This window comes from Chlorocebus sabaeus, chromosome 23 (assembly GCF_047675955.1).
Source record: "Chlorocebus sabaeus isolate Y175 chromosome 23, mChlSab1.0.hap1, whole genome shotgun sequence".
Classification (NCBI taxonomy): domain Eukaryota; kingdom Metazoa; phylum Chordata; class Mammalia; order Primates; family Cercopithecidae; genus Chlorocebus; species Chlorocebus sabaeus.
This window is the reverse complement of record NC_132926.1, coordinates 21,679,381-21,706,252: the sequence shown is the minus strand read 5'-3', so window position 1 is coordinate 21,706,252 and position 26,872 is coordinate 21,679,381. Positions and strand designations below refer to the sequence as shown.

Here is a 26,872-nt window from a genome sequence, read left to right as displayed (position 1 = left end):
TCACGGCTGTAATCCCAGCATTTTGGGAGGCCGAGGCGGGCGGATCACGAAGTCAGGAGATCGAGACCATCCTGGCTAACACAGTGGAACCCTGTCTCTACTAAAAATACAAAAAATTAGCCAGGCGTGGTGGCGGGCGCCTGTAGTCCCAGCTACTCCGGAGGCTGAGGCAGGAGAATGGCGGAACCTGGGAGGTGGAGCTTGCAGTGAGCCAAGATGGCGCCACTGCATTCCAGCCTGGGTGACAGACCAAGACTCTGTCAAAAGAAAGAGAGAGAGAGAGAGAGAGAGAGAGAGAGAGAGAGAGAGAGAGAGAGAGAGAGAGAAAGAAAGAAGGAAAGAAAGAAAGACAACACTTTCTCAAAAACCGCCTCTTCAAAGAAAGGCATCACACCCCAGCAGTGATTTCATCCTCTCTTTATAATTTTCATATTCAAAGGTGAGGAACGACTAAATCTTAACTCTGGCTGTCTAGTGTGCTCACAACATTCAAGACAATTAGATCTAGCTGGGGAAGAAATTACCCTTCAGATAAATTTTTGTAAACGTGCAACTGTGTCCCTCCAAGCAAAGAGACGAGAAGCTCATTTGCTGCTGAGGGATGAACATGGAGTTTCTTGTGGGGGTTCTTTGATGATATTGGTAAATACCATCTAAAGTCATTGCATTAGATACTCATCTTGGAGGTTTCCCCTGGCTACCATTTTCCAAGTGGAGTTTGGCTCATAAACCCTTTCAGCAGCCAGCTCCAAGCTGGCCACCTTTCAGTCCCCTGGAGAAGAGAAACCCTCCTTAGAAGTAAGCAGTGCCTAAATGGCTGGAGTACATACCTTGAAGCAAGCCTTTTTCATTCTAACAAGGACCAGAGCCAATGCAGAATGTCTGCTGAACTGGGGTGAAGAGTAAGAGGGAATGAGACTGCCTAGGGTACTGCTTGTGAGACATGGATGTTTTCTTTGTTCAGCAACAAGTCAAGCTCTTACTTGCTAGAGACTCGATCATCTTAGGCTGCCAACTGCTAGCTCTGAAGGTGCCTTGTACCTCTAGTCTCTCTGTGAGCCCAGACTCAACTCCCTTGCTTCTTTTAGGACTACGTGGGTTGTCACAAAGTTGAGACACACTCTAACTCTGTCTTCTTTCCTTGCCAAGTGAAAGTATGTCCTATCCTGACAACCTAATTTAGTCATTTGCTCAATGGAACCTTTGTAGAACAATGACATGTATAAAATGACATTAAATAAATGTCTAATGACAACAGATAATCCAGTCATCCTAGAGTTTATTTCTTCAGATTTCAACTCACCCTAAATAATTAATATTGCATCTGTGTGCTTAATAACATGAACACTTACACAAGTTAAAACAAGGCTTCTCAACTTCAGGACAGGTGGTGTGCAGTCTGCTTTGGTTGAGACAACATCGAAGATAACTCTCAAAAACAGTTAGTGATGAAGGAAATATTGGGTTTTACATTCTAAAAATAATGCAATTTCAGCTTGCATTTGCTGAGCATGTATTGTATATCACATATAGTGTTAAGCATTTTCTAATAATTATCTCCTGCAACTCTCAGAACCGCCTCAGGAACGGTTCAAATTTTATGAATTACAAAATTCCCTCCCGGTGTCCTCAACCAGCTTTAAATGTGCTCATGGCTACACACTGGGTTAAGAAGAGATGAGAATATATGCAAAACTCTTAAATGTTAGACACATTTGAAACAGCGAAGAAAATGCTACATAATGAAGACCTCCTAATTTTAAAAGACTGACTCAATCCTCCTTTTGTTTTGGATTGCAGACTATAATCCTCACTGTAGAGAACTGAACAGCTTCCCTGAAATAAAATAATATTTCCCTACTCCATCTCTTCTACAAACAGTAACTGCAGTGGTAGCAGCCACAGAAAGATCAGGCTGGGCCCAAGACTTCCCCGGAGGTTTTTGCTTTACCTGCTGTAGATGAGGCACTCTCGGTTATTGATGACTTTATCCGATTTGTACCTCCGGAGGTCTTCCCAAGCGTCCTTGATGGCAGTGACTGCCAGGATCACACAGACTGGTATCATGTTAACCTCAGGCTGGAAAGCATTGACCACAGGGAAAAAATTCAGAATCGCAATGCCCACAAAATAGAGATTGGCAAACCGGTGTAGCTGCTCAAAAATGTTCTTGGGGATGAAGGACAACACGGTGTACTTGCTGGTCTTGATTTGATTCCCACGATGATGTCTGTTGGGGTTCTCTTTGTGAGACCGTCCTTCAAAGGGCAGGTTAGAGACCACCACTCGTTTCTTGTCCTCTTTTCTTTTCCACCTTTTCCTCCCTTCCTTTTTCATCTCTGCTCAATGTTGTCTTTTTAATTTTCATAATTTAATTTTCATCTTTTGCTTGCCTTCTCTGCTGAAAATTTTTCTCTCTTCTTTCAGAAGGATACTAAAAACGAAAAGCCAGGCTGCGAACCCCAGGGGAGAAACATGAGGAGGAAATAGCCTGCAGAGAACAGGTGTGTATCCACCAAGCCACTTCCTCTACTTGTTTGAGACTCCACCTGTTGGAATGTAGACGTCATCCACAGGTGTCTTCCTTTTCCACCCTGGGCAGCCAAGAACAGGTGTACCAACTCTGGGTCCTAAAACCTACCAGGTTCTAAAAGCAAGAATTTCAACCCAAGCCACTGAGGCTTTAAAATGGCAGACATTTTCTTGGTTTGGGAGACACTGCTTGACCTCCTCCAAAGAGTTTCTCCTGAACTTAGTCTCCCAAGATAATCCAGCCATCCTAGAGTTTAATTCTTAAGCTTTCAACTCACCTTTAATAATACTGCATCTGTGTGCTTTATAAGTGCTTATACAAATTAAACAAGTTTTCTCAGCCTCAGCACTATTGACATTTTGACAGGATAATAATTATTCCCAAGGGCTGTCCTTTGTATCATAGGATATTTAGCAGCACCCCTGGATTTTACCCACTAGATGTCAGTAGTACCCCCCACTCCCAGTATGACAACCAAAAGTGTCTTCAGACATTACTAAATGCTCACTAGGGGTCAAAATCACCCCCACTTGAGAATCAGTGAGTTAAATAATTTAGAAAAATAAAATGGAAGAAAAGAGACTCATCCTGAGGCTATGCTGATGAGTTTGCATAACCCATTTGCAAGAAAGAACACAGGGATGGTTTCTCTTACCTTTCATAGATTCTAATGTTGGAGCAGTTTATTGCTTTATCAAAGCGGTGTCTCTTGAGGTCCTCCATGCCATCTTTGATCATGATGACGAACAGGACAATGGCCAGTGGTAACATGGTGATTTCTCTGTGGAAGACTTCCATGGAAGGCATCCAGTTCAAAATCACCAGGAACAGGAAATAGAGGTTAGCCCATCTGGAGGGGCAAGCGAAGTGTGAGTAAACACTGTGGAGAAGAAAAATGTACTTTCTCCCCCATTTCTTCCCTACTGTTTGGCCTTGATCAACTAAACATTCTCCTTCAGTGTCACCTCCAACATTATGGTAATGGCTTTGAAGCCAAACCCATCTAGATTTACTTATTATTTCCATAGATTATTGGGGTGGTGTTTGGTTACATGAATAAGTTCTTTAGTGGTGATTTGTGAGATTTTGGTGCACCCATCGCCCGAGCAGTATATACTGCACCTAATTTGTAGTCTTTTATTCCTCTCCCCTCCTCACCCTTTCCCCCTAAGTCCCCAAAGTTTGTTTTGTCATTCTTGTGAATGAGACTGGAGATGATTATTCTCAGGAATGGAAAACCATCTAGTTTTAAATTCTGTTCCTGTTATTTACTAGTTGTGTGATTTTTTCGAGCTTATTTCCTCTTGCACAAAATGGGGATAGTATTATTGACTTTAAAGGGGTCCTATAAATATTACATGATATATAATTTTTGCATGATACACAGTAGAGGGCTCTGGAGCATAGTAATACACAGTAGAGGGCTCTGGAGCATAGCAGTTGCTCAGTAAATGGTCACTTATAATAATAATTACAATATTGAGGATGATATATAAGCACATAACTTTTAATTTACAATGATCTCATTCATTATCTCAAAAGAGTCGCTGATGTCTTCAAGTTTTCCACGTGCATCTTGCTCTCTCTTGCCACAGGGCCTTGGCATGTGCAGGTCTGTCTGCAGCTCTTCTGCTGACTTCTGTCTGTCCCTTTTCACTCAGGTAATGCTGTCTCTCTTTCATGTTATACTTCAGTTCCCTGACTTCCTTAACTAGGCCAAGATTTCCTTATTATTCACTATAGCAGCACCATATACCTCTCCTTAGAAGTATCTATTCTACTTACAACTTTACATCAATTTATATAATTAAAAAACTAATGACTGTCTCTTTTACTAGACAATATATTCAGTAAGGACAGTTTCTCTCTGCCTCTCTATTTTTTTATGTATCTCTAGCTCCCAGCTCATGGCTTGAGACAGAGTAGAACCTGACAAATATTTGTTGAATTAAAGAATGAACAACAAAAACTTCTTAAGGTAAATGTATTTGGATATTAAAGGTAAGGTGGCCCCCAGAGGGTAGTATCTCTGAGTTTATCTAAGTGGTAAATACTTGTTTAAAATATGTATTGTTGGCTGGGTGTGGTGGCTCACTCCTGTAATCCCAGCACTTTGGGAGGTTGAAGCAAGCAAATTCCTGGAGCCCAGGAGTTAGAGACCAGCTTGGGTATCGTGGCAAAACCCCATATCTACATAAAAGTACAAAAATTTGCCAGGCATGGTGGTGCTCACCTGTGGTCCCAGCTATTTGGGAGGCTGAGGTGGGAGATTCACTTGAACCCAGGAGGTGGAGGTTGCAGCGAGCCAAGACTGCGCCACTGCACTCCAGCCTTGGGAACAGAATGAGACTCTTTCTCTAAAAAGAGTGTTGTTCAGATAAGTGGATCTGTACCTATGAAATTGCTCAAAGAGGTTCCGGGGCAGGAAGGTGAAGAGGGTGTATTTGGTCGTGCAGGTTCTGTTGCCGGGATATCTCCTGGAGACCTCTTCCCAATCTTGATGGAATATACTGTTGTTGGGGAACACGACCCGCTGCTGTGTCAAGTTGTAGCTCTGTCTCCCTTTCTCTGGAGAGAGCAGCGGTGTGGTTTCTGATGGACAATCGGGGAAGCCATCTCTGACTCTCCACTGCCACCGACACCACGATGAGTCCACTGAGAGGGCCATTTCCAGCAGCAGGCTAGGGTCTGAAAACAGACACCGGAGGAACTATGTTTAGGAGAAACATGCAGCATGTTGGCCTGTTCACTTCTCCCCCAACCACGCAGGGTAGACACTGAAAGTAGCCTCAGCCCACACTTTCACCTACTTCTTTGTAACTAAAGGTCACTAGATCCTGACCATTTGCTTCCCTGCTGTTCCTAAAGATAGGATTTCTAACGTTAGAAACATAAGGATTTTAAGACTGAGTTTCTGATGTTAGAATCCCTATGTTCTAGGGTGACACGCTAAACAAATAATCACGTAAATAACATGCTCCTAACACTGGGACACGTGCCATAGAAGCATTGAAGTGGATGGGACATGCTGTTGGCCTAGTTGGGGCTGTCAGGGATAGCTAAAGTGTGGCTTGCTGGGCTAAGACCCTGCAGGTCAGAAGTCTAGATCTGGTTCAGTCCTAGTGGGGAACTGTCCCTTCACCTTCAGCTGATCTCCAGCTTCCTCACTGTGAAATGAGGAACACTATTCTTACTATAGTTTTTCCACAAGAGTTTTCTGAGGAACAAATTGGATAGTACAGAAAAATATATTGGGACACATCTTAAGACAAAGGAAACGGTACCTATTCTTTAGGTTTTCTTTGGCGCTAACATTTTCTAATACCGATGACATTTTGCAGAAACTCACCTGTGACTGGAACCTCAAAGGAGAGTGATAAGTAGAATAGATGGGATAGGTTCTTTCCTAGGAAATTTGCCCATAAGGTGACTGGGCTGTGCTACTGTCCACTCAACTGGCTTTTCTTAATCTAGATGGCTGGGGTAGGGATAGGGGATCCCTTCCTTTCTCTCCACTCCATTTGGTGGTTTCTGAAACTAAGTACTTGATCAAGCAGATTATCTGCCTAGGTGGCAAAGCAATGCTGCTTTATAGCACATCAAAAATCTTGTCCACCACCATCAAGTCAGCTTCATCCCTGGTATGCAAGACTGGTTCAACATACACAAATCAATAAATGTAATTCATCGCATAAACAGAAACAATTACAAAAAACACATGATTACCTCAATAGATGCAGAAAAGTCCTCTGATAAAATTCAACACCCCTTCATGCTAAAAATTCTCAATAAACTGGGTATTGATGGAAAGTATCTCAAATAATAAGAGCCATTTATGACAAATCCACAGTCAATATCATACTGAATGGGAAAAAGCTGGAAGCATTCCCTTTGGAAACCAGCATAAGACAAGGATGCCCTCTCTTACCAGTCCTATTCAACATAGTGTTGGAAGTTCTGGCCAGGGCAATCAGGCAAGAGAAAGAAATAAAGGGTATTCAAATAGGAAGAGATAAAGTCAAATCGTCTCTGTTTGCAGATGACATGATTGTATATTTAGAAAACCCCATCATCTCAGCCCCACATCTCCTTAAGCTGCTAAGCAACTTCAGCAAAGTCTCAGGATACAAAATCAGTGTGCAAAAATCACAAGTATTCCTATAAGCAATAATAGACAAACAGAGAGCCAAATCATGAATGAACTCCCCTTCACCAATGCTACAAAGAAAATAAAATACCTAGGAATACAACTTACAAGGGATGTGAAGGACTGCTTCAAGGAGAACTACAAACCACTGCTCAAGGAAATAAGAGAGGACACACACAAATGGAAAAACATTCCATGCTCATGGATAGGAAAAATCAATATCGTGAAAATGGCCATACTCCCCAAAGTAGTTTATAGACTCAATGCTATACCCATCAAGCAAATATTGACTTTCTTCACAGAATTAAAAAAAAAAACTACTTTAAATTTCATATGGAACCAAAAAATTAGGATTGTCTTTGCCCGTATAGCCAAGACAATCCTAAGCAAAAAGGACAAAGCTGGAGGCATCATGCTATCTGACTTCAAACTATACTACAAGGCTACAGTAACCACAACAGCATGGTACTGGTACCAAAACAGATATGTAGACCAGTGGAACAGAACAGAGGCCTCAGAAATAATGCCACACAGCTACAACCATCTGATCTTTGACAAACCTGACAAAAACAAGAAATGGGGAAGGATTCCCTATTTAATGAATGGTGTTGGGAAAGTTGGCTAGCCATATGCAGAAAACTGAAACTGGACCCCTTCCTTACATCTTATACAAAAATTAACTCAAGATGGATTAAAGATTTAAAGGTAAGACCTAAAAGCATAAAAACCCCAGAACACTTAGGCAAAGCCATTCAGGACATAGGCATGGGCAAAGACTTCATAACTAAAACACAAAAAGCAATGGCAACAAAAGCCAAAATTGACAAATGGGATCTAATTAAACTAAAGAGCTTCTGCACAGCAAAAGAAACTATCATCAGAGTGAACAGGAAACCTACAGAATGGGAGAAAATTTTTGCAATCTATCCATCTGACAAAGGGCTAATATCCAGAATCTACAAAGAATTTAAACAAATTTCCAAGAAAAAAACCAACAACACCATCAAAAAGTGGGTGAAGGATATGAACAGACACTTCTCAAAAGACGACATTTATGCAGCCAACAAACATATTAAAAAAAGCTCATCATCACTGGTCGTTAGAGAAATGCAAATCAAAACCACAATGAGATACCTTCTCACACCAGTTAGGATAGCGATGATTAAAAAGTCAGGAAACAACAGGTACTGGAGAGGATATGGAGTAATAGGAATGCTTTTACACTGTTGGTAGGAGTGTAAATTAGTTCAGCCATTGTGGAAGACAGTGTGGTGATTTCTCAAGGATCTAGAACCAGAAGAACCATTTGACCCAGCAATCCCATTACTGGGGATATAACCAAAGGATTATAAATCATTCTACTACAAAGACACATGCACACGTATGTTTATTGCAGCACTGTTCACAATAGCAAAGACTTAGAACCAACCCAAATGCCCATTAATGATAGACTGGATAAAGAAAATGTGGCACATATACAGCATGGAATATTATGCAGCCATAAAAAAGGATGAGTCCTTTGAAGGGACATGGATGAAGCTGGAAACCATAATTCTCAGCAAGCCAACACAGGAACAGAAAACCAAACACCACATGTTCTCACTCGTAAGTGGGAGTTGTACTATGAGAATACATGGACACAGGGAGGGGAACATCACACATTGGGGCCTGTTGTGGGGTGGGGGGCTAGGGGAGGGATAGCATTAGGAAAAATACCTAATATAGATGACGGGTTAATGGGTGCAGAAAACTACCATGGCACGGGTATACTTACGTAACAAACCTGCACATTCTGCACATATATCCCAGAACTTAAAGTATAATGATGATTAAAAAAAATGCTGCTTTACCTAGAAGTTTCCAGTTTCGGAACTCTTTTAAATAAATCCGACAAGCAAACTCTCACGGTTCTTTTTGGCCAAATTTTTCTTAAAGACCCAGATGGATATTATTCAAAGATACATTTTATAAAGTTAGAAGTTGTATGTAATAGTCCTTCTCATGTAGTAGGCTCATAGGATAATTTTCTTTTGAATAAGTGGATGAGTGAATGTCAAGTACTATTAATCTTACAATGAATTACCTGGCCTGTCATGGTAAATATGATCGCTTAGGAAAAGTTTTATTTCTAGTTTAAATGGTAATATTTTACTTTCCTCATGCCCATATGATCTGACCCTCATCATAATTCTCCTCATAGCTTTCATCAATCCAACTGATTTTCAATCCACAGACCCCAAGGCTGCAGGAAGCTCTTCAGAGACTAAGTAAGCCCTTGTAGCAAGCATGAAAAGGTAAATGTAATTACGGATGCCTATCATAATGTGACCAAAAGCAATATTATGACATTTAGCAAGCTGGAAATAATATTGTGTATTTTCTTTGTTATTATAAAAAATGCACCAGCCAGGCACAGGGGCTCACACCTGTAATCCCAGAACTTTGGGAGGCCGAGTCGGGCGCATACCGAGGTCGGGAGACTATCCTGGCTAATACGGTGAAACCCCGTCTCTAATAAAAATACAAAAAATTAGCCGGGAGTGGTGGCAGGTGCCTGTAGTCCCAGCTACTCGAGAGGCTGAGGCAGGAGAATGGCATGAACCTGGGAGGCGGAGCTTGCAGTGAGTCGAGATCATGCCACTGCACTCCAGCCTGGGCGACAGAGTGAGACTCCATCAAAAAACAAACACACACACAGCCCCCCCCACACTTTCATGGATTTATTTTTTACTGCAAAGGAAAAGGAAATGAAAAGATCATGAATAGTGTTGAAAATGCAAATGAGAAATCTTGCCTTGGTGAATGCCATCCATATCAGACTTCTCTCACTATTAGGTAGTAAGATCTTCTTAAATCAAGAGATTGGACTGATGTGGGAAATGTAGTTATTTTCGGTGGGATAGGATTAAAAGTCCATTTATCATAAGAATAGTCTTTTTTTTTTTAAGCATGTAAAATCAGCTTCCTTAAAAATAAAGCAGATATAACTTGAATGTCAAATTGGTGAATGAAAGTTTGATGAGAAACTAAATATTTATATAATTTCAAAGTATCCTCCCCCAATATTATTCATTATAATGATAAAAAGAATCACTTTTTCGTGGAGAAGTGTGGCAGACACCACCTTACAACAGAGATCAGAGCAAGTGTTGAAGCTGTCCTCACAGGGTTAACAAGAATTCTGGACAGAAATAGAGTTATAACTAAGCATTAATCAGGTTGCACTTTGACCTACTTCCTTGTAACTGAAAGTCACTAGATCCTGACCATTTGCTTCCCCATTGCTCCTAAAGATAGGATTTCTGACATTAGAGTCATAAGGGTTTTAAGATTGAGTTTCTGATGTTAGAATCATAAGGCTTTTAAGAATTGCTGAAGATGTTTTTCAGATCCTGAGGTCCAGTGAAACAACTGACGCCAACCCATTTGAGGACCCCACATAGGAACAGAATCAGCATGAGGACACAGTTTCTTCATGTTTCTGTCCTATGACTTCACCCTGCACTCTTTGACCAATCAACAATCTTCACACTTCTGCCTGTTCTAAAACTCTTATAAACTTTAGCCCCAAACTCCTCACAGAGATGGACTTGAGGTTTCCTCCCATCTCTTTATTTGACAGCCCTCCAATTAAATCTCTTTCTCCTGCAACTTGACATCTTGGCATATTGATTTGCTGCACATATTGGGTGCTGGACCTATTATGGTTATAGTATCACAAATAATGGGATACAATGACATCTCTTGCCTCCTGACATGATATATTGAGAACACGAGTTTCCTCTCTGGTAGAAACATTAAGAAACCTCAAATTGGGGAGCTAGTCTATAAAACAACTGGCCTGCGTTTTTCAAGTGTAAATGGTCAAAAAAGGGGCAAAATAACTGTTTATGATTAAAATAAAAATAGAAACTAAATGTAATGCATAATTCTGGGTTGAATCCTATACTAGAGGAAGATAAAATAGGTATAAGGGGCATTCTTGGACAATGGGCGAAATTTGAATGTGAACTACAGTTAGGTAATAGCATTTTAACAATCTCAAATTTCCTGATTTTGATAATTATATGGTGGTTATATATAAAAACACTCTTGTTTTTAGGAAATTCACCCCAGAGTATTTAGAGGTAAAGGGTAAGATGTCTCCATGGGTCAGAAAAAATGTATATGCTTGTGTGTGTGTTTATATGTGTGTGTGTGTGTACATATGTGCACACGTGTGCACACACGCACACATACACACAGTGGTATAGTCAGGGAAGGGCTCGTGGGAAAAGGAACATTTATTTAAAGTTACCTGAAGAAACGTAGGAGTTAGCTAGGTAGGGAGGTTGGGGAAGAGTGCTCCAGGTAGAAGAATGAGTTCCAGAAATGGGAGGAAGTTCATGAGGTGTTCCATAGAGCAGTGGTCTTCAACCTTTTTGGCACTAGATACTGGTTTCATGGAAGACAATTTTTCCGTGGACAGTGGTTGGGGGATAGTTTTGGGATGAAACTGTTCCACCTCAGATTATCAGGCATTCATTAAATTCTCATGAGGGCATGACCTAGATCCCTTGCACACACAATTCATGATAGGGTTGTGTTCCTATGAGAATTTCATGTCTCCACTGATCTGACAGCAGGCAGAGCTCGCCTGCCACTTACCTCCTGCTGTGCGGACTGGTTCCTTACAGGCCATGGACTGGGGACTCCTGGTGTACAGTACATGGGACGGGAGACAAAGAGTGGCGGAAGTTGAGGCTGGAGAGACAGCGCAGGGTCAGATGGCTGCTGAGGCTGTTATGCTGAGGGCAAGAGAGAGTGTGAAGAGTGCCAGGGAAATGATACATCGTGAGTGCGGATTCCAAGCGTCATTCTGGCAGAAGCATATAATGGTGGGCTGGAGGGACGGAGACTGGGGGCAGAGGCAGCTCTTTGACCCACTGCCCCTCTCCCCTCCAAATAAAGTATTTCTTCCTGAGAGTGGAACAGGAAACAAAGAGGGATTGTATAACCCCATTATCTGAGGTGTGGTTTATTGCTGCTTGCAGAAAGTTTAGGGTGGGGCACGCCTGAAGAACTCCCAAAGTTGTAAAACCTTTGTCTCATTCTAGATTTTTGAAATGGCACTTCCCACTAGAAATAACTTGAGGATTACCTAATTTTGCTAATTTATACTCAGATCACGACTTGAAGTGATAATCCTCTCAAGCACCAGCCTTATTCTCTTCTGGGCACAATGTCATCTAGATGATAGAAGGACAATCCTATATAGGGGACCTTTAGCCTAATAAGCTGGGCTAACTTCAGTTTTTTGAGGAATTCTGTTTCTCTCTCCCAAACTTTCTCCACCTTACCTGGCTCATATTTCCAATTGACTCCAGTTCCTTTCTGTTTCCTTTTAATGAGCCCAAATAAACCCCACCTCTAGCAAGTTCCATTTTCATTGTTAGGGGATAAATCAACTAGTCATTCATTAAATCAACAAATACTTATTGAATCCTTGTTTATTATATACCAGGTGAGTAAAACCTACCCATACATCCCTTTCCGCCTGAGCTTACATTAGGTGGCTGAGAGATTTTAAACACACACTTTTAGAAATAAATATATATTCACCAACCAGGAAAAGTGCCACTGTCAAAAGACAAAATCACAACAGGTTTAAAGATCTTAATTAACTTTATTTTTGGTTCTAAAATTGGGCAGCACTTCATTTCATAAAATATAATCAGCATTCCAATGAGCTGAACAGAGGAGATTGACTTTATAGAAAGGGCTGAAGAAAGCAGAAACACAAAACAAAAATGAATTCGTCATTTCAAAATTAGTTTCCTTGTAAGGCAGGAACAGGAAACAGAACAATAGAAAAGTAACCGACTGGTTAACATCAGGTTATTTTTTTTGTAAGGATTAAAGGCAGGGGCAACTTCCTTTTCATACCAATTGAAACTGACCTATTTGGGAAATTGTGTCTCTCTCTTGATTTCTCTGAAGGTGGATAACAATTTAGTTTCAGTTTAGTGAAAGTGACTCCACTTTAATTTTTAGTCTGGTCTGTTGGGGCCTAGCTTTGTCCAAAACAATGGCCTCCTATACTTTTTATTTAATACCATGAAAGAGAGCAGGGTGCAGTGACCACATTACAGAGGGATGGGACCTTGTCTCCCAAGAGGTGGGGCTTGAACTGAGATCAGGGAATGAGTGAGAGGTGGCTGAATGGAATACTATTGTGTGTATATGTGGGTGAGTGTGTGTGTGTCTGTGTGTGTGTGTGTGTGTGTGTGTGCGGTGTTTCTGTAAGTAAGCATCCTAGGAAGACAAAGCCATATTTGCAAGTCTTCTGTGGCTACAGCAAACGTGTTGACTTTAAGAATGGAGAGAAGACCCAAGTAGGCTAAAAAGCAGAAATAAGTCTTTACTTCAGAATTATTTTTCCTCCATGCCCAATTCTCTAAAAAGTGTATCAGTGGGTTAGGACTATGGGAGAAAAAATCTATAAAATTAAGTTTAATCTATACTTAGATTCTTGATAAATAATATAAAACTCTGATATTAGAATGAATTAGAATTTAAGAAACTTTGGCCTTCAGTTAACCGTAGGAGTTTTTAAACCACTCTACCCTGAGGGCAAATGTATAAATCTCAGGAAAAAAAAAGATTTCCTATTAGACATCTAATTAGCAAACAATAACCAACTAAGAAGAAATAGTCTGGAGTTAGCAGATCTTCAAATCAATAATTGTATCAGTTTTTCACGAATTATAATCATTCTTGAATCATCTTCTCAATTTTTACCACACTCAAATAGCATTTTTATTAAATGCAATATATTTTACTTTAGGTGAACTCACTTCTCAAAAGCTTCAATTTTTTTTTTTTTTTTTTTGAGATAGAGTCTCACTCTGTCACCCAGGCTGGAGTGCAACGGCAAGATCTTGGTTCATTGCAACCTCTGCCTCCCAGGTTCAAGTGGTTCTCCTGCCTCAGCCTCCTGAGTAGCTGGGATTACAGGCACCTGCCATCATGCCCGGCTAATTTTTTGTATTTTTTTGTAGAGACAGGGTTTCGTATTTTGGCCAGGTTGGTCTTAAACTCCTGACCTCAGGTGATCCACCCACCTCGGTCTCCCAAAGTGCTGGGATTACAGGCGTGAGCCACCATGCCTGGCCAAAAACTTCAGTATTAACTTTGGCTTTGAGCTAAACCTTAATACCAAAATGAAGTGGTTTGACAGTATTGATTTTTTTTTTAATAGGCACTGACAGGAACTACTTTTATTAAAATAAAAACTGTTGATCCCTTATGACAACATTGGCCTACACCTCTATGTCTCTATTTGCTGTTCTGGGAACCAGGTTCAGAAACATCACCACTCGCCCAGAAAGGATCAGTCATTTCCATTATTTGTGGTTTACCTACTAATGCAGGAAAAGTTGCTAACATGGTTTTCAAGTTTCTTCCCCTCAACACAAAGTCAAAACAATAACAACAAACAGGTTTTTCATCAACCCTGAATTAAATAAAAAAATTCAGTGAGCCAGATTCCTATCCATTCCCCCAAGCATTGTAGTAGATCAAAGAAGGATTTGTAGTAAAACAATCTCATCATAAATTTCTTATCCATTTTGCTTTTTCTACTTATTTTGATTGGATTTACTTGAGTAATGACCATCACTTAGTCTTTTACTGATTTTACCGAAACCCATTTACAGACGAAGAAACAAAGAAAAGGGGAATAGAATGATTTCTCTGTAGAACTTGTCGTTTCTTACTAATCCATTTCAGTAAAAGCTATATTTATTAGAATACAAGATGTCCTTTTTCCACATTTTAATATTTTTGAAACTAGATTGTTTCATACAATTGCTATGTGTTTGCTTATTTACATAAACTCACAAAGTATTATTAAATTGATGACATTTTAGATTCAAAAAAGATATCTAGTTGCAGACAAATATGCCAGAAAACAGAAATCGCCATTTGAAAGACCCTCCATAAGTTTTGTAGTTTGGACCTGCCCAGGAAAGTTCAGTGAGGCCTTCGTGGGTAAGGAGTAGTGTAAGTGGAGACCTTATTCTGCAGTGGAGTTTGGATAGGCCTAGAAGGCTTGAGGAAGGCTGAACTTTAGCATTCCCATTTGCATTGTACTTAGCTACAGGCATCTACATATAGCTGCTTGTATGGAATCAGTTCTTATGAGCACAAAAAAGTGCTCTGTCCTTCCCAATGGGAAGAACAAGAGCTGTGATTGTGCCTTATTCACAGGCTACAAAACATGTCCTATAATTAGGATGCCAGAAGCTGACTTCCTCTAGAGAGAAAGAAACATTAAGAAGAAATGTATGCAGGGTGGGGTGGGGTGAGGATTGTTGTCTTTGGTTGGTGAGAGTAGGGACTAGTGGGAAAGAGAGAGTGAGAAAGAAATAGCAACCACCTAAAATAAAATTAATGAAAGGATGCAATTCCGTAGAAGATAATTAAAATACATGACAAATGTAATCCTATAGAATGGGCCTTTGTGGGAAAGGAAAGATGGGAGGGGAGTCCGTTCCACGACTCAAGCATCTTCAGCATGCCACAATCAGCCCCATCACTAGTCCTTGAGTCAATTAAAGATTTTAACCCTGATTGGTTTTCTCCTAGCTCCCCAACTCATAAGAGCTTTACTCCAACAGATTTCCAAACGTGGATATTTTTTAAACAGACAAGAAAATATTTCTAGTCTGCCACATTATACTTCATCACCTGCCAAGTTCATTAGAGTTTACAGTACCACAAATTATCTTGCAAACTAGTCTCCAGTTTGTTGTATTTGGAGCTCAGATTTCTCTCAGGAACTTTACATCAAAATATCCTACTGCTTATTTGCCATTTCTACTTGTTTTCTAGGTATTTCAACTTTAACAATTCTAAAACTCTTGGATTCTCTCCAAAATTCACTTTAGTTCCAGTAGTACCCATTTCCGTGAATAGCATCTCTGTTTACCTTAATGACTTAAGAGTAACCTTTGACTTCTCTTTTCATTTACTACAGTCAATCTATTTTTAAGTTTTATCCATTTTTACCCTTTAAATATTTTTCAAATCCATTTGCTTCTTAACCACTGTGCCTGGCCAAGCCACTGCTTTTAAGTGTAGCAGATACTGTTGAGATTAATATATTGCAATTTTATTCAAAGGCATTATTAATTTTATGGTACGATTTGCGATTATATATTTTCTCGATTAATACCAGAATTTTAGCTACTGTCAGGCAGAAGTTGTGAATTATTTGATGACGAAGAGATCTTTCACACACTGGTGTACTAAAGACATTTGGACACGTTGGTGTTGTAAAGGGATACAAGAACTGAAAGCAGGGTACCAGGTGAAGTGCAGAGAGGAAAATCAGTGATGCAGAGTCCTTCACATAATAAAATGGTTGGGGAGATGAGATGTATATACATGGAAAGGTACTGAATAGGCTACCAATGGGAAATTGAATGAATGGCAGACAGTAAGGACCAGAAATTGTTAGAGATGTAAGGAAACACAGTTGACAGAGAAGGACAAGGCAAGCATCTTGGGGAAGCAGAAATAGCCAATTAGTGAATCAGAGAGTTGAGTAGCCAGAGGCAGGCATGAGTCCAGAAAGCACAAGAATAGGCAAATGAGAAGCTTCATTTCTGATCCCCGTGTCAGATTCCCCGAATCAGAAGTTCTGGGGATGAGGGTGGAAAATCTGCACTCTTCACCAGCTCCCAGGTCTTTTTAATGTAGGGGTTGCCAAATAGCAAACCTGGAGAGACACTGCCTTATATGCTCACCTATGTGTTCTCCCTTGATAACTCGAACTGCCTTTTCCCATTTTCTTCCCTTTATTCTAAGCCTGATCTCCCGGGTATCTTCCTAATGAAAGGCAAAAGATCTTGGGAAATAAAAAGACAGAGCAGGCAATATTTCCTTTGTGAGAGACAGGTAAAATGAGATGCATAATTTCATTTTTAACATCCCTCTAGGCAGAAAGGTGATTTCACTTAAAAATTGTTTTATAGATTCTTTTGGTATGTTTTACTGACAAAATAATTAAGTTGGATCTAATTAAAAGTAAATAAATCGCTCACAGAAGCTGGATGAATCAGTGCTGAGCTGAGAGGTGATAAAAGTTGTTCAAAGTTCATGAAGCTGAAAGCAATTAAAAGACAATAGTACACACCGACTGACTCAGTTCACCTCAAATGTACTCATGATCCGTGAGTTACATACCAATGAGTACACCCTGGAAGAACCGAGGTAGGGGCAGGCATGGAGCAGGACCTGGGAAATTTTGGAGCAGCTTCCTTAACGGACTAGGCATCTGGTTTAGCACAGAGAATGTGGCACCAGATTTGTGAAATGGGGTGAGAAAAACTGATACTAGAGTGGCTACCTTCAGAGTTTTCCTAGGGAAGGAATATTCTTTTAATCAGCATTTGGGGTAAAAGGCAAGGGGACAAGAATTAAGGAGAAAAGGAAAAGGGAGAGGGAAAGGGATGGCAAATGAGCTGGCAAAAGCATGAGAAATAGAGATAAGATGGTAGAAGATTTGGTGTGTATGTTGGCAGAAAAGGGCAGAGAGTTTTTTTTTAAAGTCAATATTCACTTAGAAATATGTAAAATATTATTATATGATATAATGTCCTTCCATGTTACTTTAAAATTGTTAGTGAAACTTCGCAAAATAGAGTTGTCAACTATGAAAGGTATCGTTTGATTGGGGGTCTAGAAGTCATGAAGGAGGGGCTGTCCCTTTCTCTGGCTTCAGGCCAAAGGGAAATGATTACAGAAAAGCCACAGGAAAGAGTGGAGAATGAGAAATACAGAAAATTCTGGAAATCAGAATCGGCAATGGCTGGGAAAAACGTAAGTGTCCCAGAGGAATTTTAGAAGTTGTGGGGTAAGTGGCACTGGATGTTCCTTAGGATCTGGGTTGGGGATTCAAGCGATTTCATCTAAGCGTTAAAGGACAAGGTAAGCCAAGCCAAGATATCTGGCTTCTATATCCCACTAACCAGCTGTGTAGCCATGGGCAAGTCATTATTCTCCCTGGGCCCTAGTTGCTTCCCCTGTAAAATGAGAGAACTGGACTAAGTAATCCTTAAGGCCCATATACATCCCTAGCACTTTCTTCTCAAGTTTAATCCTCACCTTAACTTCTGTGAAGTCCAGGGGGATGCGTGACCACAATAAGAGACCTTTCCAAAGGGCAGACTATTTCTTCCCCAAACGGCAGCCTGGACTCTCCATAAAAGGTAAGTGATCTCGCAGCACATAATTGCTAAGTGGCTGCTGCTTTCTCTTTTCAGAAATGGAGACCTTTTCATTCCTCTGTTTTGTCTGAGTTCCTTTCTCATATGTGCTTTGGGCTGGATGTTCTCACACTTCCAAAAAATAACAGAACCCTCTCAACTTTATTTTTCCTCTTTTATTAGATTAATAATAACAAGATTCTCAAAAGGTCTCCATGTTTCAAACTTCTAGTCCCAAAGTAGGGAGGAATTTCAAGAAGGATCCAACTGTCTATCGAACATTGCCCCTTGGATGTCTCCCGAGAATGTCAATCTCAGTTTGCCTCCAAACAGCCTCAGTATCTTTACCCCTACATCGCACTTGCCCCCTATTACCTTTCTCACGGAATGGCAACCCAACCCTTTCGGTTGTCCAAGCCTTTGATTCCTCTCTCATCTCTCATATCCAATCAATTATCAAGTCCTGTTGGTTGTAACCCATTACGTGTGTGTCAGTTTGCTTCACTCTCCCTGGACCCATTGCCACACACCTGTCCAGGCCACTCTCATCTCTAGCTGTGCTTACTTGGACTCATGACTTGTCCCTCTGCTGCCAGTTTTGCCCCGCTCTGTTCTCTTTTCCACAGTGAAATCAGAAATACGCCACCAAACTCTAGATCGATTCATGCCATCTCCTTGCGTAAAACCCTCTCTGATTTCAATTTACCTCAGACAGCATAAGGAACAAAACTTTAACATAATTTACAACTCCTTCCCCTCATAAACTAGACACAGACTTTCTTCCCAGCCCTGTCTTTTGTTATCCTCTCTTTCACATTCTAGTCATAAGGAAATTATTTTGTTTTCTTTTGTGTCCATCTTTCTCTCCCACTGACATACCATCATTACCAGCACGCTGTAACCCACTTCCCATGCTCAGAAAGCCTAACTAATTTATGATTGAGGGGCTATGCGTGTGCTCCACGGTACTTTTCCTTATCCCATTTTAGCCCTTAGTTCTGGGTAGTGAGCCTCTGTACAAGTCTGGATTGAGGGATTCTACAAGGCAATCACCCTTCTACCCCAGAGCTGCCTGAGAACAGTCACTACTCTACCCTCTACAGTGCCTCCTGGAAGCAGTCACCCCCTTCTACCCTAATGTCTCCTGGGAGCAGTTACTCTTCTATCCCAGTGCCTCCTGGGATTAGTCACAACTTTACCCAATGCCTTCTGGGAACAGTCACCCCTCTGCCCCAGTGCCTCCTGGGAGCAGTCACCCTTTTATTCTAATGCCTCCTGAGAACAGTCACCCCTCTGCCCCAGTGTTTCCTGGGAGCAGTCACCCTTCTATTCTAATACTTCCTGGGAACAGTCACCCCTCTGCCCCAGTGCCTCCTGGGAGCAGTCATCATTCTATTCCAGTGCCTCCTGGGAGCAGTCACCCCTCTCCTGAGGGTCTCTCGGGAGCAGTCACTACTCTACCTCAGTGTCTCGTGGGAACAGTAACCCCTCTACCCCAGTACTTTGTGAGGTCAGTTGCCACTCTATCCCTTAGTGCTCCTGGGAGCACTTACCCCTCTACCCTATTGCCTTGTGAGGACAGTCATCACTTTACACCTCCTTCCTAGGTACAATGACTGACACTAAGAAATACTTCACTTATTTGATAAACAAAAACAATAATTTGTAATTTAAAATTATTTAAAACTATTTCAAAGAACTTTATTTCTATTATCTCATTTCATTCTCGAAATAATCCTATGAGGTAAGTTGGGCTTGTATTGTAATGGTTCTTTTCAGCCGTAGGCATTAAATTCCTCAAAGTCTCCAGTTAGAAGTAACTGTGGTTAAAGAACTTGAGAAATCATAATAGAAGTTCCCTGTTTTTGGACCAAATTTTGGGAGTATAACAAAAAACATTTTAAGCAAAACAACCAAGGCAGCATGTGAAATAACGTCAATATAAATGACACTTATTCATGTAATTAACAGTGTGCATGATGCAATTTCACTTGGGACCTCCTTCCCAGAACTTTTTAATGCTTGTCTCTCCTGACACAAGAAACTTGAAATTAATTTTGTTTGTAGCTAACATCTGTTATGAAATATTAAACAAAAATTATTTTGATTTTATGAGTCAGGGCTTTTGGATTTTTGGCTCCTTTGATCTGAGGGAATTATGAGAAACTGAATTTTTGAGATTGGTCAATTATTGGGGAAGTGTTTTGAAACTCCTTTCCCATTACACAAGATTACAAGTTCTTAACTCTGCTCAGGAGAATTTCTGGCCAAGATACTTGTAACAGGATGCTCTCCTATGTCTCAGGAAAGGCTTTCCCAATAGAACCAGGGTACACGTCTAAGAACACAGTTCACCTGCTTTCAATATTCTTTGTCTTTTAATAGTAGTTTATACAATCTCTATTTTCTATATACCATTTTTATTCTTACCTAACCCTTTAGTTTCCTCTTTTCTTAAAAATGACTTGATATTTACATATCCCAGAACTGAATATATACTGGAACTGAAACTGTCTGGGTCAACTAGAAGATCTGTAGAAGTAAATTTGTTCATACTGGATCTTCATATGTGATGAAATTGTGGTTTGGAGGATGTGATTGTGGCTAATTATTACTTTTTCCATATATTAGAGATGAATCTGATTGCCCTTCTGAAATATTTATAATAATTTATAATGTATATTATTACATATGGGGTAACTTGGAGATTGTGGGTTTGGTTCCAGAATACAACAATAAAGTGAATGTTGCAATGAAGTGAGTCACATACGTTTTTTTAGTTCCACAGTGCATATAAAAGCTATGTTTATACTATGCTGTAGTCTATTGTGTGCAATAGCATTATGTCTATGTCTAAAAAATACATAGCTTAATTAAAAATTTCTTTATTGCTAAAAAATGTCAGTCATTATCTGAGCTTATAAAAAGAGTTGTAAACTTTTTGCTGTTGGAGAGTTTTGTCTTGATGTTATTTGTGTTTTTTTTTTTTTTTTTTTTTTTTTTGAGAGGGAGTCTGAGTCTGGCTCTGTGGCCCAGGCTGGAGTGCAGTGGCCGGATCTCAGCTCACTGCAAGCTCCGCCTCCCGGGTTTACGCCATTCTCCTGCCTCAGCCTCCCGAGTAGCTGGGACTACAGGCGCCCGCCACCTCGCCCGGCTAGTTTTTTTGTATTTTTTAGTAGAGACGGGATTTCACCATGTTAGCCAGGCTGGTCTCGATCTCCTGACCTCGTGATCCGCCCATCTCGACCTCCCAAAGTGCTGGGATTACAGGCTTGAGCCACCGCGCCCGGCCAACCGCCTGTTTTTTTCTTTTTTAGGCGGAGTCTCACTCTTGTCACCCAGGCTGGAGTGCATGGTATGATCTTGGCTCACTGCAACCTCCACCTCCTGGATTCAAGCGATTCTCCTGCCTCGGCCTCCTGGCTCGCTGGGACTAAAGGTGCCCACCACAACACCCAGGTAATTTTTGAATTTTTAGTAGAAATGAAGTTTCACCAAGTTGGCCAGGTTGGTCTCAAACTCTTGACCTTAGGTGATCCATCCGCCTTGGCTTCCCATAGTGCTAGGAATACAGGTGTGAGTCACTGCATCTGGCTTGTCTTGATGTTATAGGCTGTTGACTGATAAGGGGGGTGGTGACTGTATGTAGCCTTATGAAATGTATTTCTTTAGTCATAAGACTTGAAAGTTGAGATTACTCCTTCACCCATAAACTACAGAATGAATGTTATGTTAGCATGCATGAAAACAACATTAATCTCCTTGTACATTTGCATCAGAGCTCTTAGGTCACCAGGGGCAGTGTTAAGGAGCAGTAACTTTTGTTGTTGTTGAGAGACAGGATCTTACTTTGTCACCCAGGCTGGCGTTCGGTGCCATGATCATAGCTCACTGCAGTCTTAAACTCCTGGGCGACCCTCTCACCTCAGCCTCTTTAGTAACTAGGACTACAGATGTGAACTACCATGCTTGACTTTTTAAAATTGTTTGTAGAGACAGTTGCCTATGTTGCCTAGGCTGATCTTGAACTCCTGACCTCAAGTGATTCTTCTGCCTCAGCCTCCCAAAGAGTTGGGATTATAGGCATGAACCACTGTGCCAGGCCAAATAGTAATCTTTTGAAAAAAAATTTTTATTTTCTTTTTCTGAGTAGTAGGTCTCAACAGCAGGCCTAAAATATTCAGTAAACCATGCCATAAACAGATGTGCTATCCTCTAGCCTTTGTTGTCCTAACTTACAGAACACAAGCAGAGTAGATTTAGCATAATTCTTAAGGACCCTAGTATTTTAGGAATGGTAAATGAGCGCTGACTTCAACTTAAAGTCACTAGCTGCATTATTCTCTAACTAGAGAATCAGCCTGTTCTTTGATATTTTGAAGCCAGGCATTGACTTCTCTCCAGCTATGAAAGTCCTAGATGGCATCTTCTTCCAATATAAGGTTGTCTGTCTACACTAAAAATTCATCTACACTAAAAGTCATTGTTTAGCGCAGCCACTTTTACCAATGATCTTAGCTAGATCTTTTGATGACTTGCCACAGCTTCTACATCAGCACTTGCTGCATCACCTTGCAGTTTTATATTATGGAGATGGCTGTTTTCCCTCAAACCTAATGAAATAATCTCCTCTAGTTTCCAACATTTTTTTATCTTTTTGTGTTGTTTTTGTTTTGAGACGCAGTCTTGCTCTGTTGCCCAGGCTGGAGTGCAGTGGCACGATCTCAGCTCCCTGCAAGCTCCACCTCCCAGGTTCACGCCATTCTCCTGCCTCAGCCTCCCAAGTGGCTGGGATTACAGGTGCCTGCCACCACACCTGGCTAATTTTTTTGTGTTTTTAGTAGAGACGGGATTTCACTGTGCTAGCCAGGATGGCCTTGATCTCCTGACCTTGCGATCTGCCAGACTTGGCCTCCCAAAGTGCTGGGATTACAGGCGTGAGCCACCATACCTGGCCTTATCTTTTGCTTTCTAAGACAAGGTTTTGCTCTGTTGTCCAGGCGTGTCCAGGAGTACTGTGGTACCATCTCAGCTCATTGTGGCCTCGAAATCCCAGGCTCAAGCAATCCTCCCACCTCAGCCTACCAAGTTGCTGAGACTACAGGTGCAGGCCACCATGCCTGGCTACTTATTTGTACTCTTTTTTTTTTTTTTTGTAAAGATGGGGGTCTCACCATTTTGCTCAGGCTGCTCTTGAACTCCTGGGCTAAAGCAGTCTGCCTACCTTGGGCTCCCAGAGTGTGGGATTACAGGTGTGAGCCACCATGCCCAGTCCCAACTTTTCTTCTGCAGCTTTCTCACCTCCCTCAGCCTTTATAAAACTGAAGAAAGTTAGGGGCTTGCTCTGGATTAGGCTTTGGCTTAAGGGAGTGTTGTGACTGGTTAGACCTTCTATCCAGCTCTATAAAACTCTTTTCACATTGGCAATAAGGCTGTTTTGCTTTCTTACCATTTGTGTATTCATTGGAATAGCACTTTTAATTTTCTTCAAGTACTTTTTCTTTGCATTCACAACTTGGTTAACTATTTGGTGCAAAAGGCCTAGATTTCAGCCTATCTTGGCTTTCACCATGCATTCCTCACGAAAGTTAATCATTTTCTAGCTTTATGATTTAAAGTGAGGGACATTAAACTCTTCCTTTCACTTGAACACTTAGAGGCCACTATAGGGTTATTTATTGGCCTAATTTCAATGTTGCTATGTCCTAGGGAATAGGGAGGCCCATGAAGAGGGAGAGATTGGGGAATAGCTGGACAGTGGAGTAGTCAGGACACACACATTTAGAGATTAAGTTTGCCACCTTACATGAGGGGGTTGGCAGTGCCCCAAAATGATTACACTAGTAACATCAAAGATCACTGATCACAAACCACCATACCAGGTGTAATAAATGACAAGGTTTAAAATATTGTGAGAATACCCAGAATGTGACCCAGAGACACAAAGCCAGCACATGCTGTTGGAAAAATCGTGCTGGCGTCTTACTTGATGCAAGGTTGCTGCAAACAATTTGTAAAAAACACAGTATCTGTGAAATGCAATAAAGGAAGTTCAATGAAGTGAAGAGCAATGAAACAAAGTTTGCCTGTGTTATTATATAATTAACATGGATGTAATTTGTAATAACAAACAATAAAAATGAAGAGAGGTTAAGTGGTTTAAGGTTGCAAGAATAGTTAGTAGTAGAGTTAAAACGAAGTCCCCAGTGCGTAGCCCAGACACCCTGGCTCTTGATTTTTCTACCTCAACGTGAACCAGAATTCCACTTAGGTTTACCTCTGTAGCCTGAGACATCTGTGATTGCCCTGGTTTGTTTAAAAATAACCTTTTTATTTTGAAGTAATTTTAGGTTTACAGGAAAATTACAAAGATAATAATACAGAGAGTTCCTTTACCTGAGATTCTCCTAATCTTACATAGCCAGGATACATTGGTCAAAAACTAAGAAATTAATATCGATACAGGGCAATGAACTAAACAACAGACTTTATTAAGATTTCACCTGGGTGATTTTTTTCACTTCTTAAATTAGAAAGCATTTCAAATTAGAGAAAAGTAGAGACTGGCCTTAGTGTCACAATGACACATAGGCCTCAGGGCACCAAAAGACTCAACAAGTTAAAGATTTGTGGACTGTTGGTTTGTTTTAATATTTCTTTATTCTTTTTTTCTTTTTCTTTTTTGAGACAGTCTCGCTTTGTCACCCAGGCTGGAGTGCAGTGGCTCTGTCTCGGCTTACTGCAGTCTCTACCCGGCAGGTTCAAGCAATTCTCCCACCTCAGCCTCCCTTAGTAGCTGGGATTACAGGCACCTGCCACCTTGCCTGACTAACTTTTGTATTTTTAGTAGAGACAGAGTTTCGCCATGTTGGCCAGGCTGGTCTCAAATTCCTGACCTCAGGTGATCCGCCCAGCTCAGCCTTCCAAAGTGCTGGGATTACAGGCATGAGCCACTGTGCCCAGCCCTCTTTATTCATATCTGAAACAATACTGAGCAACTTTCTAATGTGAGTCACACTTCTTCTGACTCTTCCACTACAGTGGGATCCCCTAAATCTAGGACCCCCTGAGTTGGTATTGCTGGAAAGTGATCTAGCTTTTTAAGGCAGGAACCCTGGGCTCTTGATGACAGCCAATCACAACTTTCTTGCTCCATTTCAGATGCTGAAGGGGCTCTCTGGTTATTATAAGACTCATTAAATTGCAAGAAAGTAAATTTCTCAACAGAGACTTTCCATAGCCATCAGACAATATCACATACTTTTTTCCCTTTATTGCAATATGCACATGTTATGTTCTGAATAGGGTCACACAAATCCAAGTACATCTTTCTGAAGAATAGTAGACCAAAGTTGTTAATCTGTTTCTTCTTATAGTAAAGAGAAGCCTATTAATATCAGATGAGTGTAAGAGAATCTATAAAGTCAAAATGACTAAGGATCTCCCGTAAACAAGACCACAAACCCACAAAAGCAGAAACAGAAGAAAGAGAAGAGAAAAAAAAGAATTGGGAAGAAAGTAGAGACACAGGCTTCAGCATTTAAGTACTCTTGTGGCTTGAATGGCAAAATGCCCGTGGAGACTTGGAGAAGCAGCACAGTGGTAAATCAACCAGACACTACAAGCTTGAAGAAGAATGATAGAGTGCTGTCCCCTGGCTGGAATGCCTGATGGGGGTTGAGAGTTGCACATGCCTCCAGGAAATATCCACCTTCAGAAGACTTAGTCTCTGAGGTCTAATTTCCCCCTCTTCATTAAACCTCAATTGTTGGCAAGAGACCATGGATGTTTAGAAAAATCACTGGGCATTGCTTTTTATATGCTTATCTGATTGAAGCCACTGAGGCAGACCCACTGACATTCCCTGGTGTCCAAGGAGGTCGACAGCCACCGTAACATTTTTAGGATGTCGTTGAGGTTTTGTTGTCTGATTTTTAAAACAAAACTAGCATTCTTTCTGGGGGTATTTTGGCTTGTTATTCTAATATAGGAAATTGAGATAAAAGTAAATTAACACGTATAGGTAGCTACACTCAACCCCCACCCCCTTCCAATCTGTAATAACTTCATTCTGTCCTTTCATGAGAGAGCCAAGGAGATAACACCCCATCTAGTGAGTGGATAATTAATTTCAATTTTCTCAATCTTTTTAGAGTTGTACAGGTGAGGATTTGGTGACTTTTTACATCTCCAATATAATGTTCTCTGTCACAAGTGCTTAATTGTCCAGGCTATAGATATGACATCTAGGCAGCTTTCCTTTCCTTTGGACCATTAGTAAGACAAATGGCTTTGCTGTCCAGCAGTGTGGGGTGGGGCTTTGTTGAGTTCAGAATCATGTAGAGAAGCCTCTGATGGGGGCAGAAGGCATGTATGGGTTTGGAATCTGTAATATCACAGGGTATAAATTGAGAAGAGAAGTAAAAGGCAAGTTTGAGTTAAATCTATTCCATCCTTCTGCTATGTTCCTGTGGCACTGAGACTTGCTCTACATCGTGATGGAAGAACTGTCCGTCTAGGGAAAAATCCATCCTGACTCATTTGATTTATCTTCACAATGACAACAATGCAAGGTTCTTGAATTATCTCATGGATTAAAGACCCCTTAGAGACTGAGAGTCAGACAGTGTATATTGGCACCATGATAGCAAGCAGACAAATGATACACACCAGAGAGTCAGGCAATAGACCTGCGTACATATGCGAGTTAGTTATGTGACAGATATGGCCTTGCAAATCAGTACAGACAGACAGACCCCTTGGAAAATAGTGTTGAGACCATCAATAACTCATATAACAATGACAACAAAAACTTGTTTCTACTTCAACACGAAAAATAAATTCTAGGTGCATTAAAGATTTGCCTCATTGAGGGGTGGGGTGAGGAGTAAAACAAAATACGAGAGCATATCTCTGTGGTCTTGAGGCAGTAAGGGAACT

The 26,872-nt window shown here is 40.8% G+C and overlaps 1 protein-coding gene across 2 annotated transcripts in view; it reads right to left on the bottom strand.

The window, feature by feature from the left end:
• The window catches only part of ATP10B (ATPase phospholipid transporting 10B (putative)), a 276,181-nt gene that overhangs the window by 117,914 nt on the left and 131,395 nt on the right, over nucleotides 1–26,872 (bottom strand). The window contains exons 4-5 of one of the 2 annotated variants that reach the window (XM_073010544.1): nucleotides 4,927–5,221; nucleotides 3,189–3,383 (exon numbers count right to left, since the gene is read on the bottom strand). In XM_073010544.1, the coding sequence (XP_072866645.1) occupies nucleotides 3,189–3,383; nucleotides 4,927–5,201 (470 nt within the window). In that variant the 5' untranslated portion in view covers nucleotides 5,202–5,221. Of the gene's footprint in view, nucleotides 1–1,951; nucleotides 2,558–3,188; nucleotides 3,384–4,926; nucleotides 5,222–26,872 lie in introns of those variants that run through there. The other variant, XM_073010545.1, reaches the window with a different exon arrangement.